The sequence below is a fragment of the Rissa tridactyla genome, chromosome 15, assembly GCF_028500815.1.
Source record: "Rissa tridactyla isolate bRisTri1 chromosome 15, bRisTri1.patW.cur.20221130, whole genome shotgun sequence".
Lineage (NCBI taxonomy): Eukaryota > Metazoa > Chordata > Aves > Charadriiformes > Laridae > Rissa > Rissa tridactyla.
In genome coordinates, this window is record NC_071480.1 from 10,503,285 (window position 1) to 10,521,050 (window position 17,766).

At 38.2% G+C, this 17,766-nt stretch overlaps 1 protein-coding gene across 1 annotated transcript in view; it reads left to right on the forward strand.

Moving 5' to 3' along the window:
- The window catches only part of ANKFN1 (ankyrin repeat and fibronectin type III domain containing 1), a 126,787-nt gene that overhangs the window by 55,399 nt on the left and 53,622 nt on the right, over positions 1 to 17,766 (forward strand). The window contains exons 2-4 of the mRNA XM_054221745.1: positions 4,905 to 5,039; positions 9,701 to 9,902; positions 17,043 to 17,253. Of these exons, the coding sequence (XP_054077720.1) occupies positions 9,717 to 9,902; positions 17,043 to 17,253 (397 nt within the window). The 5' untranslated portion in view covers positions 4,905 to 5,039; positions 9,701 to 9,716. The remainder of the gene's footprint in view (positions 1 to 4,904; positions 5,040 to 9,700; positions 9,903 to 17,042; positions 17,254 to 17,766) is intronic.

Sequence of the window (17,766 nt, forward strand, 5' to 3'; positions counted from 1 at the left end):
TGCAGGAATCATTAGCAAAGAGCACTCTGGTCTGCGTTGTTTTTGCAATAGGGAAGCATTTCCATCAAGCAATGTTGGTGAGCATCTCTTGAGAGGTACATGGATCACTTTGGGCAACAGCAGCTGCTCTTTGATTCCTTGTTTCAAACAGTAATGGCTTTAAGGATCTGACGAACTTCTTATACTAAGGTATTTGTTTACCTTAACTTACACTCCAAATTACCCTAAATGACTAAGTAGCGTTTTGTGGCTCAAACACTCCAGGCCTGATTCTGTTCCACTACACCCAGGGATTATTATTCTCAGGATTTTTCCAATTAAAAAGATTGGGGGAGGGAGTGGGGGGCGGGGAAGCCACTTTGTCAAAAACAAACTGTTCAAAAAACATGCCATCTTTAAAGAATTCTGACCAAACAGCTCTGGTTTCCTGCTAGTTCATCTAAAACCGTACTCTGAAATACAAGCAACCAGAGTCCAAAGCTCCAAGGCACCTCTGCCATACCAACAAGCTGGAGAACTCCTGGCCTCCGCATCCCTTCCTGTGGAGGTGGGAGTCTGGAAGCCCCAGGCACTGGCGTATCCGCCAGCTTCAGCCCTGCAGCCGAGCCTGGGTGTGTTGGAATCCAGGTTGTGCTGGGAGGGCTGTAGTTCAGGAACCACGGCTAAGGCAGAAAGCCTGGAGGAACTGGGACTGCCAAGCTCAGTTTCTTTTAGTCACTTACATCACGGGTGTCTCAAATATTTCAAAACACTTGGGAAAGTTATTTCATTGGGGAAATTTTCTAAACTTAGTCCAAACACAATTATTTTTTCTTCACTCACAATTTCAGAATTTCTTGAGTTTGGTCACATCTATGACTGATGAACTGGGAAATACTTGTCTTTTTATGAATATACTGAATACTTCTGTGTCTCTGTGGATAATAGGTTATTTGCTATGGATTTGGATCAAGAACACTGGCTAAAGGAGCTAGTGAAACAGTAAGACTCAGATCAATGTCCTTGAGGAAACACAAGAAACCAGGGAATAGGACAGAGAATTAACAAACTGGCAAAAGGGTATGTGTGAAAGATGATAGGTAAACAAGGAGCCAGGGGGGCAGAAATTGCCAAAACCAGAGTTGGAATTTACTACAGTAGCTTATACGTATAAAAGTTTGCAAGAAAGAATAAGTGTGAGGACAAAGAAAGATACACTTTTATAGGCTTGCTTGGTTTTTTCTGGTTTTGTTTTTTTACCTTTCCCACTGTATGCCTTTGGCTGTATGAAAAAAAAAAACAAAACAATATCTTGTTTCAAGGAGCAGAGTGAGTTTAACCACCTTTCTAGTCATGGATTTCCAAAATGAGAGGGCGTACAGATGCCAGGCAGAGTTGGTCCACCCATCCTACTTTGGAAGGGATGCTGGAGACCCCATTCCCAGGTATCTGATCTGCCTGGCTACATTGCCCAACTCCAGCTGCAACAGTGTACAGGACATCACATCTGATGTTTGAGCAGTATTTGCTCTTTTAGGGGGAATATGGACAATCTAAGATACAGTTTTGTCTCTAATTCTGATGACAGCTTTGCCATTGACTGGTTAGGAAGTCAGGTTTCATGTGAAGTTTCCACGTTCCAAATGTTTGAGTGAGTTTCTTTGCTCCAAACTTCCCACCTGGTTTCCAGACTACAGGTCCATGGAGTGTTTTTTCACAAACTCAGTGTACACATAGCGCTGTACACAAGGCAATATAAAACGTAGGAATGTTCGTTTCTGTATATGGAGGAAAATACCATCTGCAATTAAGCGTTGGACATTGGGTACTTGGGACAGTGTAGTACGTGTGTGTGGCTGCTGCTCCATGGACCATAGCAGGGTTTTGAAGAACTGGGTGAACACTGCCACCTATTGATTGACGACATGAAAATGACTCTCCCGGTTACCCTGAGACTTAACACAGAACAGCCGCGTGAGCTTCGCAGCCTCCCTCATCCCAGAAATGTTATCCGTGTCCAGAAGAAAAACAAACAAACAAACAAACAAACAAACAGAATTTGCTAAATGGAATTAAAGGCCAATCCAATGTGCTTCCTGGCTGCTAAAAATATCTGTGATGTATAAAGCTGAGAACAATACAGGGTAAACATTTTGGCAGCCGTCAGTTACCAACTTGGGTAGCCTCTTTAAAAGAAATGTACTACTAAACATACATATTGATAAAAGTGTGCAGCTTTAGCAATAGTAGTAATAGTGGCAGCTTGTGGAATCAGCTCATGATATGTACTGCAGGTAGGTAAACTTTTAGAGTGATCAAACATGGAATGAAAATCTGTTGCAATAGGCTAAGTAGTAGAAGTACAGCAAACAAAACATTCTGTTCAACTAATAGGTATGAAATATAGGCAAGTGAAATAATAAATGGCTGACATCTTTGAGCCATCTAATGGAATCATCAAAGGCTAAGAATGTGCAGGGGTTTGTATAAGATCAGACTAATGGGCCTGCTTGCATTTGTTTTATCATAAACCCAAGTTTTTGTTTTCTGTAGGTCTTTTAAGTCTTTTCCATTTCCAGAACTATAGGTAGGTGGCTCTCGCACTTATTTACACACATTCATTCATAATTTTTAGTAATTAATTTCATGGTTTTATTATTCGGTAAATTTATGATTACTTATTGTACTGAGTGTTGGTTTATGTCTTCTGGCTTTTGAACAGCTTAATAATGAACTTAAATTCATACAAGAGGAAGATTAGAAATTTGTTTACTTTATATAAACAAACTAATTGTCTTTCATAGAACCAGCTTGGGCAAGAAAACATCTTGTCTTTTACTATTCCACTAAATAATGTTTGGGTAGCAATAGAGAAGTACTAAGCATTACGGAAGTTGAAATAGCAACAGCAAAAGGTCCACTTTCCACCAAGCTGAAGGGAGAAAGCAAAGGAGAGAAGGGGGGGTATTGATCCGCCATGAGAAATTGCTAGAAAATGTTCAAGAGTAGATTCGTTTCAGTAAACTTGCTTTAGCTTTTTCCCCTGAAAATAGCTGGAAATTGAGAATTCCCGCTCAAGTGAGTTCCACAGATGGGATCTATACAGTAAAAAAAAACTTAATCAGGGATTTTGACTCAGAAGAATCATCCCTATTCAGCACCGCACTGAAAATGGAATTTTTATGCTTGCGTTTAACTAATTTAGACATTTCAGATTTTCAGCATGCTTTTTTTTGCAGATAGCATCCCAGTGTTAGAGAGGTATTCCATGGTTTTTGAAAGATTTGCAATCTTCCTGCTGTTGGCATGGAGCAGTGACCTCAGCCAGCTGTCCTGCAGCCTTCCAACTAATGAGCCTCAGAAGCAGCAGAACAAAAGAGGGAATCCTATACACATACAGCCTGTGATTTTCATGGTATAGGAGGAATGTTGTGCGTAGCGTACTGTCATAGCACTTTGTCATTCTCTGCTGCAGCAAAACATACAAGTAGTTGCGTTTGATGTTCTTGTTTTGTCTTTGAAATATGTAGATAGGCATGTTTACATACACAACACATACATATATATATATGCATGTATATGTGCATATAGAAAATCTCTCAAGAAATGGTTTGGTCTGTATCCAGATTGATTTAAAAAGTATAGAATAAGTTCAAGTCCCATGACAATCAAATGTCAGGCCCAGGATGAGATTTAACTTCAGCTACTTTGGCAGAAGGACAGTATTTGGTATGAGGTCCAGCACCCTTAACTGGGTTTTGAAGGGTGGCAGAATCAGACTGGGCACCAGCTTTTGGGAGGTTTCCAACATTTTCAAAAAATCAAGCATCATGTCTGAATAAAGCCAGTGAATTTTTTTCAGCAGATCGTATCAGTGGTGCTGGTATCCCTTTATAAACAGTAAAAACTACCTTTTCTGTAGATGTTAACGATCATTGGCTATGATGGACCCAGGAATTAGTGTATTTTAAATTTTTTTCCATACCAGATATTATACAGGAGCGTTCTGGTTATGTAAATTTAACCCAGTGGACTGTCCAGGAAAGATAAGGATTTTTGTAGATTGTTGTCTATTGCCTACACTATTTTTAAAAGTCTAAGGTTGTGCATGGTTATTCTATATTCTGACTTTATATCATCTTTGTGGGTTTCTGTGGGATCCAGCATTTGTGGTTTTTGCCCTATAGAAAAAAAATAATTATATTTTCAAATATCACCGTTCTACTATTTCAGAAGCTCTCAATGCAGACATTACAGGATCTGTTTTAGCTGAAACATAGGCATCAATAAAATATGTTTTTCTTATTCATTTGATAATCTTTTTTTAAGTGTAACCTGTTCAGGCTGGGAGCTTTCAAATGATCTTGCAGATGTCCCATAGCTATGGATATGGTTGCTGCTTTTGTTGCTATGATTGCAGACAGCTGTAGTGATAGCTTGCTTGAAGAAAGAAGAAACAATACATCACACGCAACATGCATTACTGGGCTGAGTGTAGGACTGTGATTCTTCCCCCCCTCCCTTTTTATTGGTTTAATATAAAACTAACTAACTGCTTTAAGATGGCTGCATGAATGTCTTTTTGCTCATACTTCATGGCAAATTAATTACAATTGCAGTTTTGTTTACTCTGGCAGTAATTATTTTTTCTACTTGCATGCTGTGCTGCTGATCAATTTTAAGGGATACAACAAGCTAAAAGCATACAGAAGTCATGGCATCTTTGACTACGAAGGCAAGAGCTTTATATATTAGTCATTCCTATAGCTGCTCCGGGAACTACTATAGAGTTAGGGCACCAAATATTTCACCTGTGATACAACACTATTCGCTTTAAATACTGTTTTGCTCTGAGATCTTATCAGTCATCTTGGACTTCAGTAATTGCTAGTAATAAGCTTTTTCATATCTGATCATTCATGCAGTATAAGGAAGAGGTTAACTCGTTCTGCCCAGAGGCTGAACCAGCAGAGACAGCAAAGCCAATGTGATTCCTTGAATGAAGGCAGCGGACAATTGCCAGCAACTTGTTCACGTTTTGCCTTGGATAGCCTAAGCTGGTAAGTCTAATTTAACTCTTTAATGCATATATTCTTAATTATTAGTTTAAAGTATACAATTGTTTCATAAAGATTTAAGAACAAGTATAGTGTTGAGTGGTTTCTTGACTGTTGTGTTTTCCTAAAATCCGAAATTAATGTTTTTACAGCTATGCTGTGTCCTGCTAGCGCACCTGTCTGTACAGTGCAGCATGTATGTGCCACATACAACAGACTGATCTATAATTTAGATTTTTTTCTCTCCATCTGCAATACATTTTTTAAAGGACATGAATATTAGGTCAGTATTTGACAATCAAAAAAAAAAGCGTTTATAAGGGTGACTAACTTAGATTCATTCGAATTTGAATTTTAAAGCACTGTGCTGTTGGGGAATAAAACAGTTACTTCAGCAATTAGAAGTGCAACTAGAAATTCGGTCACAAAGATTAAGCTACAGTATGTGCAACATGAAATGTGTGTTGGAAGACTTCGATCGCTGGTTTGGTACATGCTATAGCAGGGTGACAGTCACACAAACAAGCCTGGTCTGGTGGTTATTTCCAGGGCAGTGCAGTAACTGTTTCCCCAGAGATTCAGGTTATTTGTTATTGGAACTACTGTCATAAGACTTTCACTTTGTGTTTTTTAATTCTCGGAACTGCAAACTACTGTTAATTATGACTAGTTATAGGGAAAGCTGCTGTTGTTATTCTGTCTAGTTCTGCGTCTTAATGAGAAACCTTTAACATGCTGCTTGTTGTAGTTCGTGACTTGCTGTGAGAATGTCAGTTAGTCAGATCACAGAGGGTTACTCTGAACCATATTTAGATGTCCTTATTTCATTCTGACCTGTGCTAGGTGTGTACAGAGGCTTCCACAGGTAAAAATCTCAAACGGGTCAGTTCTGGACATCACCTGTTTCTAAACTGTTAGACTTTGATACACTAACAATTTTAGTTGTGACAATGAGATATCCTCAGGTTAAGTGCATTTAAGTTGGGGGACTTGGTATTTCAATCAAGACAATGCACATTTCAGGGTTTCACCTGACTGGTGAGGTGAGGACATGGTTGTAAAAAAACCACGATTGAATGTCTTAAAAAAGGAGCCTAAAACTGCTCTTACAAAATAGTTCATGTCTGAAAAAATAAAATACCAGCATCCAATAAAACCCAACAAGTTTTCAATCATGTGAATTGAGCTGTCTTTGTTTTTCTTACTTATTATACATTTTACCCATGGTTTTGCCCAATCTCATTGCTCTCCTAGGAGTCATTTCTACGGCCTAATAAGATCACACTTCCACAAAGTTTTCTGGAATATGCAGCTTACCTTTATCTTTACCTTTTTTCATTTCATACCTTTTATGTGACTAGAAAACATGTTAAGGATGATAATCTTTGATAGCATTTTGCATCTTACTGTTTCAGCACACTGGTAAAAAATGCAGTTCATTTACACTATATTATTTCAGCTATTGCTTTATTGTTCTGCATTTATTCCATGCACTATTTCAGGATATCGATGGTTAGTATACAGGAAATGTTTATATATTTCAAGTCATTTGTGATGCATTTGTGATTCTGTGTGGATAGAAAAGATGTCATCTCTTTTATTGTTGAATAGCCGCAATTTTTACAGTGTTTACTTACCTTCTCTATAGACTCACTTGCTCTTGACTTAAGAGAAACTTTCATGAGATTATAAAAGATTCTGTCCTCTTCTTACATTAATATTAGTCTCGGGGATCTGCTCTGCTGGTGTACTAAAAAAGCTTCCACGCATAATATGGACGCCCCGTTGTTACTGTCCTCAGAAGCCATTGTTTAGGCACTTAGTAACACACTATTGTTTCTTCTGAATGTATAAATCTTGTTTCATTGACCAGATCAAGGTGGGAAGGACTCCCGCAACCCCTAAGACTTGTAATAGCTGGAGTCAAACTATGCTTAATATGAACAGGAACCCATACCATGGCTATTTCTTAAGTTTACTTTTAATAAATAGCTGAAAATAAACTGAACTATTGAAGCTATGCTAGACAGACAGATGTGAATGAAATCTTTTGACCATCTTAAAGAATTTTATTTCATGTTTATACTCCCAAATGGTTCCACCTATGCATCTGTAAAACAAAAGCTGTCTTCTAAGTTTGTCCAATATTAAAACTCAACACTTACTAACAGCTTCCATACAGTAAAGCCTAACCTACACTGATTCCAGCACATGGTTCCAAATAATTCTGGCATGTTTGGAACATTTGTGAGTTGGCAGTGGTGGTCATAATTTCAGTGTTATACTCTAGTCTGACATTAATAAACTTCTTCTCATGACAGAGACTTTGATTAAACATAATTTTGCTATGTTCCTTGGTTTCCACTCAGCCTTTCTATCTATTCTATGCAAGCTTGCCATTTGGGGGGCAGAGAACAAAATGCTTCATTTGAAGAAACAGTGATTTTCGTTAGTCCTTGTAGGCACTGCTGAAATGCATGTAATAATTAAAAGGCATGATGAATTGCTTGTGTGAGCCTCACTTTACCTTTATTCCATAAGCTCAGAGAAAAGCAGTCCAAAATCATTGTAGTATTTTTACTCCCTGAGTCCCAGAGAGCTCATCTCTTATCATATCCTCTCTTGCACATTAGTTTCAGGGATGCAGCTCACATAATTCCCTTCTTCTGATTGCACACACTGTTGTTCTCATTTAACAAAGTCTTCTCATCACATATGACAATTACGTTGACTCGGTCTCTCTTCATTCAGAGTCTTGGTCTCTCTTCAATACCCCATGAGCTTGGAGAATATGTGAGATTACTCATAACCAGATACTTTTGTACTCAGGGTGTCTGCTTCACCATAACTTAAAAATGAGCAAGGAAGATGTAGACAGTGTATCAGATCTGGATGGTCCTTTTAATCTTAGGTACCAATTCATGACAATAAGCAGCCTCAATAGCAGGGCAAGTGTTTCGTAAATAATGCTTCTATGATTGTAAATAGTTATTGGCCTGCTCCTGCAGTCGGATTTGCTTAGATGCAGCCAGAGACCACAAGTACAGAAAGTTACGGGATTTGTATCATAGTACAAAGAGTCTAAAGCTTATTTCCAGGAAAAGATAGTCTGAAAGATAGTCTGAAAGTGGAGCCAGAATTACTATTACAACTGCGAGGTCTTCTAGAGAGACATTCTATCTTATAAATGTGTATGCACTGTTGGGAGGAAAAAAAGGAAATGTGAAGAAATTGTGCATTTTTGTCACCTTTTCACTTACAAAGATCGCTGGGGGTGGTTTCCTGTTGCAGTTGAGTCAAATCTGATTCTTAGTTTCCCTTCAGAAAAGCAAAACTATTCCCACAAGAAGTATTTCCAGAGAGTTAAATGTTAATTCAATTTTTCCTAATATGGAAAAATTACTGTAATCCTAGAGCATAAAAAATATTAATTATGAGATAATATGGAAATCTTATTAGACTAGGCACTCTTAGGGAGAGGAGGCAGTCCCTCCTGGAAGAGTTTGTAGTCTAAATGGACAGGGCAAACACAGAGCAGGATAAAGTTATACAACATATAGACAAAACCAGTGCCTGCCCACTATCTGAGGGAAGAAACTACTCCGTATGAAACTAAACAGCAACAGTTAGAATCACACATTATTTTAACTGTAAAGCATAGAGTATAAGGTCTTCGTTTGCAATAACCTGGACACTAGTTGGCCATAGGTAGTTTAAACTAAAAATGCACATATGCCTTATTATGCCTATAACAGAGCCTAAACAGGTTTTCTGTGTTTCGGCTGTTATTTGCTAAAACTTAGTGCCTTAGGAGTCTTGGTCACAGACCAGGTTCCCTCCCTGCCAAATGCTCCTCAAAACTCTAACAAAAGAACATTATCTGTAGCGATGGGCTTTCACTTGGATGATAACATGTCAGCATGTGATGCAAATTACAGGTAAGTTCAAGCATTATTTCTGTAGTAGCTTGTGATGGGTTCAGAGATGGAGAAGTATCTTGAATCCCGCCATACTTCCTGAGTGAGAAATGCTGCTTTGGGTCTCTAGAGAAAGACAATCCACCCACCCAACTGAAAATGTCACATGCTTTTGGAGCACACAGTTTGCTAACAGACAATAATGCGGGAAATAAAGCACCTGTCTTGCCACTGTTGTGCTTGTATCAACCTTAAGTCACTTGACCAATTAAATTCAGTCTTGAATTGTGTTCTGTAATCAGTTAGATTTTTTCCTCTCAATTGCTTCAGTTCTATTTTGAGAAACCATTGTACTGACAAAAAGCAGATGATGTTATCCAGATTGTATAGTGACACTTACATTTGTGTGTCATTTTTTCTGATACCTGTATTACTAGAATTCACTTTGTCAAAAGGCCATTTCCTTCATTAAATGAAACCCCTTCTTATACAAATTAGCAAATGGTTCTGAAGTGGTCTGGTTTATTTTTCCATCCTTAATTCTCCCTCCCCATAGATATCCATGGGACTAATTCCATAAAGAGCAATTTGCCTTTGAAAAAGCCCAAAAACGTGCTTCTGAGTGTGCAAAAACTGTCTGTGTGAAAGTGATTTTTGCCATAGAAATCTGGCATTTCAATGATACAGTTCTGATCAATGCTGTTAGTGTAGCAAAACCTTGTTCAACAGCTGTTGTTTTTCTTCTAGAAACTCCTAGCTGAAAATGACACAGCAAATGCATAACTTAAGTCTCCTCCAGACTAAAAAGAACAGCATGCCATCCTCTCCAAATGCTGCAAAGCGGTTATATCGGAACCTGTCAGAGAAGCTTAAGGGGAGTCATACATCCTTTGACGAAGCGTATTTCAGAGCTCGATCTGACCGGCTCAGTCTCCGTAAGACCTCAATGGTAATTACTTGATATTTATCAAATTGCTAATGTACTGTCCTATTAATCTCTATAATTGGTTTGCTTTTAATCTGTACAATTTTCATCATCTCACTTTGTCTGTTCCCAGACCAATGCTATATGTTCTTCCCAGCCTTACCATTTATGATCCGGTGTTGAAATAAAGTGTGACCTTCTTGAAGGCTAGAGAAAATCTACCTTTCTTGAGTGATGATGCTTTATTTTAGGAGTAAGGTCTTAACTTGGCATTAATGTGACAAAATGTGGATTAAATATATGCACACAAATGTTTCTCTTACAAGAAAAGAAGAAAAAGTATTTTGAGAAAACTGAAGATAACTTTAACAGAAGTTCCTGTTTTCCCAAACAACAGAGCAAGTGGAACTTATATGCTGTGACAGGTAAATGCAAAGTTTTTCAGACTCTGGTGATGGTCACTAGATAAGGCTGTGGAAACAGGAGACCACACATGAAGCAGTCTGGCCTGGGTACCCTACCCTAGTCGCAGAACGCAGCCGAGCACTCTGGTGCCAGTGCAGGAAAGCATATGAGCACTTAACACTCACAAGTGCTCCTATTTATACCAGGGCTGGTGAAGTTACACAACCTCCAGCACATACATTTTGAAGAACAGGCTGTGTCCCTGAAATAACAGCACACTGTAAGTTCAGTGCCCAACAAAATCTTTTGTATTTGCTGGAGGAAGATGAACCTGCTGTTGATATTGCCAAAACAAAGTAAATTCCCCTTTTTCATAAGTAGGAAGAACAGACACATCCTTCAACTCCTCTGAATTATTTTGAGGAAAAGAGTTCTTGTCTACTTCTGAAGAGCAATGACTTATGGCAGTGTCTGTGAATGCACTGAGAGACACCTCTTGGAACCTGATGCTTAGGGCAGTGCAGGACTAAACTTCGAATATGGTTGGGGCAGATAATAAAAATATTACATTTTGTAAGAAGAAAAAGCATGCTCTAGGATCCTTTAACACTCACAAACCTTTGTTATGTATGAGACAAATTACATGAATTAATGCAAGAATTAAAAATAATTTTAAAATCAATTCAATGATGCTATCCCCTTGGATCATTCCTTTCTCGAAGTCAGAGGCCCCATGGAAGAGCTAAGCTGAAATGCAGCTCTAGTGCACTGGAAAGTCAAGAGACTGTTGTCTCTCTCCTGTGAAGAAACACTGACCTGAGGGCAGCAGGGGATCACGGCTCCTTCCTCTCTGCCCTGCCAGAGCCAAGAGATTTTGTTTTACAGAAGGAGAAGCCTGAAACTCCAACAGGGCTTGATAGCTGGAGACCAGCCTTTCTATAGTAGCCAACAGCTGTGCTTTTGAAGCAGTGGGTTTCCGAATGCTTTCAGTTTGTAGGGATCACTTGAATTTGGGCCTCTAAGTATGAACTGTGGGAAAATATTCTTTAGATGATTTTTTTAGCTACTATCTTTTCTTGCCTTTTTCTTTTCAAGTGCAAGCTCGTGTGTGACTAAGCGAGTGAAAGACAGGAGGATAAAGTAGTGCTGGGGACCATGCCAGAGCAGACTGACAGGCAGACTGAACGAATGCCACTCTGTTAGCCTATCTTCTGACCAGTGTTTATCCAAATATATGCTTCATATTTACATATTCCTTCAAATATGGGGTCTTCTGTCACACTTAACTTATGAGAAAAAAATGGCAAATGAGCATAGCCCAAGACTGAGGCGCAGTGTGCTGCTTCTGAGGCTCAAGTCCTCTGCTGTCCACAGAGCTGGATACTCACAGTCTCACTTCTCTCCCTTTTCAGTTCAGACCTGTCAGGTGGTGGGAGTGCCTACTCAATCAGTAATCATAATTAGGAGAATCAATTTTACGTTGTGATGTGGATGGTGGTTTAATGGGATATAGACTTACTTGCGTTAACCCACCACGCTGTCATGGGAGTGACATAGCTTTTTGTGCGCCCACAATAGTCAGTGAAGAGGCTCCCACTGAACTCAAAAGGCTTCAGATCCCATTCTATCCATTCTGCCCATTGTTTTCACTGTTTTCCCTAGAAATAAATAGTGAAGAAAGCATCAGTGAAGGGGTGGAAATATTGCAGGTCAAGCTGCTAGCTGGTGTATTTTCTACTCATGGAGTTTCTGTGCTACAGAGCTAAGTCAATGATTAAAATCACGTCTCCAGACAAGTGAACAACATTTGTTAGAATTTGTTTTCTTTCAGCTTTGGCTAGTGAAGAGTTTTCTTTCCATTCTCTCTCGCTGTGCAACACTTTCCATTCAGTAAATTGTTGTCTTGCTGCAGACATAGCTATGTCCCAAAATAGCTTTATTCTTGAACTCATGTTTATCAAAACAAGTCTTTGCAGAAACTACTTTAACATTTTTTCCAACTCCAGTAGCACATAGTGGACTTTTTCAGTCAAACCTAGAGCAAATATCTTGAAAGGGGCACTTCATTTTAATTAAGCTACATAAGATTGCGTTTCTAAACACTCCAGCACTGAATCACTTACTGGAACATGGTTATTACTTACTGCAAAGCAATACTGTAGTCCTTTTCACTATATACATTTGTGCATCAGAGTAACACCTAAATAAATTAATCACATAGCACAGCTGTCTAGCTAATGATGAGAGGCTACAGGACTGAGTCAAGGAAAAAGCAATGTAAAAACTGCCCCTAAACTTTACCTGATCGCTTGTGAATGTGATTCAGTTTCTCTTTGAATTCTATGGGTTTGTCTTTCCAGAGCCGAAGAAAGTTATCTAGTAAATGTAAATGAAGGCAGAAATCAGAGGGCTTTTGTTAGTATTTGTGACGATACCAGCTGGACTAAAATTGAGCACATGGGTCTAAAGATACTATTTGAATTTCTTACCCCTGGGCTGCAGACATCTAAATAACGCTGCAATACTAGAGTGTCTTTTACATAGAATACGATCAGCTTTTTGCAGAAAACTATATAATCTTCAAATATATTTCTGTTTTCTGTGCGAAAGCAAATAGTTGAGGAAAAGTTGCTCAGGTGTGTAGAATGTTTTTCTGGCCTTGGAGAGCTGGGCTCAATGCAGACTTCCAAACAGGGCAATTGACAGGTGTGGCCGAAAATGGGGTAGATATTTTGCTGTCTCACCGGGATATTTTTTGACTGGAATGGATATAGCATGGTTAGATGCGCACTGCTAGGTGAATGAGGGATGCATACGTGCCCAATTAGAAAGGCCATATCACAGTTCCCATGTTTTTGCGCTCTTTGAAGTTACGAGACCTGCCAACATATTTCAGCCCATTGCTTGTGTCTGAATTGTTCATTTGGAAAACCTGATATTTGCAATTTGGTCTCATAATTGTTTGGATTGGATGAAGTAGCTTATAAAATTCGTGCTCTGTTTCTCGTTTAAATCAGTGCAGCTTTTTCAATCAGATTTCTAATGAAATGAAGAAATAGAAATTTGCTTTTATTTTTTTCCTTTTGGCGAAACATTTTTGCCAACAGATTAGCTGGCAAGAGCGTTTATGAGGAATTAACTTAAGCATGTGCTTAGATTCTGTTCAGCAGCTTACTTAAGGCCAAAATTTCACAAATACTTTAGGTATTTCATTTGGCAAGCAAAAATCTAAAGATGCATTTTCAAAGGCGTCTGGGCAGGTCTAAATCTTGATAACTGAATCCAAAAATAACAACTCAATCAAAGTTTTAAAAATAATTCTACAATAATCATTCAGGTAGGTAAAATCTGTTCTAAAAGTGTGTCTATATATATTTGAAAATGCTTTTGTCAGCCACGTCTTTGGGTTACTTTCAGCTGTAATACTGAGGTTAGCCATCATTTTTTTTTATTATGTAACAGGGATTTTTTTTGTTTTATGTAACACAAGAAACTCCTGAAACGTGGTACAAGATTTATTGAGTTTCACATGAAACTGGAATTAAAGCCAAATAACGGTATTGAGCACTTAGGGAAGCACTCTACAAATGCTAACTCGTTTAACTTTTATGCACATACATAAAGTTAATTAAAAGATAATGACTATTCTGATTTCAAAAAAGGAGAAAACCATATATGTACCCAGTGCCACAAATGTGAACAGAGAAATACCTACGTTCCTGTCCTAAGTGAGCACCACAAGTAATATCATCAGCCGCACCTGTTTGTTCTGCTCTCAGACTGTTAGCCAGTGTCTCCTAAAATGAACTTAACTAAAGGAAATGGAAACTAATGTAGTCATTCAGTTTACTTCAACCAATTCCCTTTGTAGTAAGCTCTTTATGAATTTACTGTTAAATAAGTACATTTTCCTAGCTGTGATCAGTTACAATAGTAATATGATCTTGCTTGTTTTCTGATTGGATCAAATTGCAGATGGTTCTAAGCATAATTAGCCTTTATTTCCGTAAACAACAGCATAGAGGAAGTTCCAAAATCAGTAGAAAAAGAATTTGAAAAGGGTGTAAATTGTGATGAAATTAATGCTTTTTGGAGTGTTGATATATATGTATTTGGAGAATTGATGAATATATTTTGCATTTCTAATTTCTAATAATTTATATGAAAAACCAGTCTATCGGTTCACAGTTCTATATTCACAAATAAGTTTCAAAGAGTGAAGGGGCGCAGCTTTTTTTTTTCCTCTAGGTGGAACTTCCCTGGTGTATTTATCTTACTTTTGAGTACACAGTACAGTGACACACAGCTGTTAAATGCATATCATTGACTTTAGTGGGCGTTGATAACATATAGCATGTATCAGAATCATACCATTAATGAAAATTTTTTGTAATTATAATTAAAATTCCTTTAATTTCTAGCCAGAGCACTTCATCCCTTCAGGGCAGGGGCAAAACACCAGAATAAGAGTAAGATCTCTGATTTCAGGATGGTAAGGTGTTATATAAGCAAGACAGCAGATGTGTGGAGCTACTGGAATGAAAAGAAATATTGCTGCATTGCAGTAAAAATTTCTGTCATTTTTAAGTTTTACCTTATAGCAAGAGAAATATGTGCTGGCCTCTTTTCTAAAATTTTCTGGAGACGTGCCCTCTCTAATGACAGTATATGTCCTTATAGACAATTTTTTGCCTTGAACAGAGGGGTGGATAAAGAATGATAAATCTAGCTGCTTACCACTCAGCTCTTTCTTTTTCTGAGATTTTTCTCTTACACCTAGCACTGAACCATGATCTAAGTATTTGATAATGAAATTAAATCTGAATCTTACAATCTAGAGAAGAATCTGAAAAAAAGAATTTGAGAGAGACCCATTTTGATGACGCACTTCTTTAGGTAGCATATTTTATTCTGTGTGGAAATCTACAGAAAAAATATTTCTCTCTTTTGTACTTAAGTGTCTGAAAGGTAGATGCCCAAGTCAGCACTACTCTCCCAGATTTGCTTCATTGCTGCATAGGTCATCTCATCCTTAGATAGTCATCTAAGATAAGTATCTCATTTCTCTACATTGACAATTTTGGGTAAAGATCTTATGAACATCTCTCTTCTTATTCTGCTGATCTCTAATATTCAGCATAGGTAAGGTCCAAATTAAAACTTTAAGATAACATTATCTTTGCAAGTTCTTAGTGTGGTACCAATTCTTCACATGCAAAACAATAGACCAGAAGATCTCTGTCAGGCCTGAGAATTTCTGGAGACACTATTAACTACAAGCACAACTGAAAAAAACCTGTAGAACTGATCAAATTCCAAGTTGGAGGTGTGGACTTGTTTTCAGAACTGCTTGCAAACCATTAGTGTATGCATTTTAGGAGGAGACAAAAGATGTTGCAGCAGATCAGCGCTCTTTCTGAAACTGTTTCACTGAAAGCAAAACTCAGGCAGGGATATGCCAAATAAAACTACATCAATTTAAAAAAGAAAATTAAGTTTTGATGTGGCTGAAATATTAATTTTTAATCATCACAGTAGAAGAGGGTTTCAATTCAATATTTATTTCATGTCATAAAGAATACATTCTTATATAAGAATTTCCTCTGTGTTTCCTCCATGTGGATTCCAGGCCACAGGGAGCTTGTTTACATCCTGTATCTGGATGGCTTGCTCTCTTATGTATGCATTTCTTTAGTATGCCCATTGGCACGATACGTCTACGTAGATTTCAGTTCCGTTATGTGACCACATGCTGAGCCCTCCTTGCTTAGCTGGGACTCTTGCTTCTGCTAATTCATTCTTAAGAGGGAAAAAAACCTATTGGGTAATTACGGCAATGGGACACTGGGAGGGAATTTAAAGAGTCTTGGCAAATAACGTGTCATTACTGTAGGCTCCAGAAGGATGTTTTCATAAGAGAAACCTGCAGGCGATGCTACTCTCCGGCACCTGCTTCTCCCCAGCTCAATTAAGAAACAATAGGTTTTGTTGTATTGTACCATCCTTTTTTCTCATTGACACTGGGAAGGAAAAGGCTCGGTGGTTCTCCCTGCTTGAGAGTTGGTGCCGTGTATGTTCTTGGGTTTGGCTGCTCGTGTTCTCTGCTGTTCAGACACATGACTTCCTTAGACATACACACTGGACAGTCAGTTTTCTCAGTCTCATTTCTACTTCTTTATTTAAGGACTATACATTTCAAAGCTGTTTCTAATTACAAGTTAAATGCAAAAATATAAGCACCTAGAAATGACTGAAGTGTTTGAATGAACAGTACCTGTTACTAGCTCCCACTGGAGCTGTGAAGGTTTTTCTGCAGAATAGCTTGTTTGATTTGGATTTTGATCACCTGAGTTTGTAGATTTTCACTTTAACTTTTGAGTTTGAAAAACAGTAGTCTAAGACTCTGGCAAAGTCATAGTCTTTCATCCAGTTTCACACTGAAAACACACAATATTGCTCATATAGCTTGATTACAGAACAGATGTCTAAATAAGTATAGGTTTGGTTTGTATGGGTTTGAATCTCACTTGAATCTTCCCACTGACCTGAAGTTCAAGCACACAAGTGCAGAGGTAGACCAAGCTCAATTTTGCTGCAAACAATTTCTAACTGCTGCAAAGAGTTTCTAACTGAACATAAGCTGGGGCTGAAGGATCAATATTTTCTAGCAATCTCACAAAAGAAAAGTTTTCTGAATTTATTTTCAAAACACTGACATTTGAAGAGTTTTACTGAATTTCTGTTTTTCTTGATACACAGAATTTCCAGTGCAATGAAGCTATGTTTGAGGCTGTAGAACAGCAAGATCTGGATGCTGTTCAGATTCTTCTTTATCAGTACACACTGGAGGAACTGGACCTGAACACACCAAACAGTGAGGGACTAACTCCTTTGGATATTGCTCTTCTGACAAACAACGTCCCTATTGCTAGGACCCTTCTACACGTTGGGGCAAAGGAAAGCCCACACTGTAAGTAAAGAACACAAATTAAATTGACTTAGAGAATTGTCTGTAGGAGATTAGGTTTGCTGCTGTTTTGGGAAATTAATTACATTACACACAAAAATCAACTGGTTTTATCATAAAGATGATTATACCAGCAATAGTACCACAGTGCTGGAGGACATTTGCAGCATTATCTGCTTGTTGAATGTGTCCTCAGTAGATCTTTTTAGTTCTCTATGTCAGATACACACCTGACAAATCAGGTTGAGCTTCTAATGGGATTAACACTGGGGCAGCTGAGTTAATATCAATACTGAGAAAAAATCTTAAAAAACATGGAAACAGGAACTGAGTGAGTGATTCAAAGATCACGGTCTGAAATACGGTGTTTGTCATCAAAAATGAAAGGACGATGGGTTGTCTAGACATTGGTTTATTTTGATTATCCTTTTGATTTTGGCTATGCTGCCTTCAGGAGACAGGTTGTGTTGAAATCTATCATTTCCATTACCACAGACTCCTCACACCTAGCCTTCA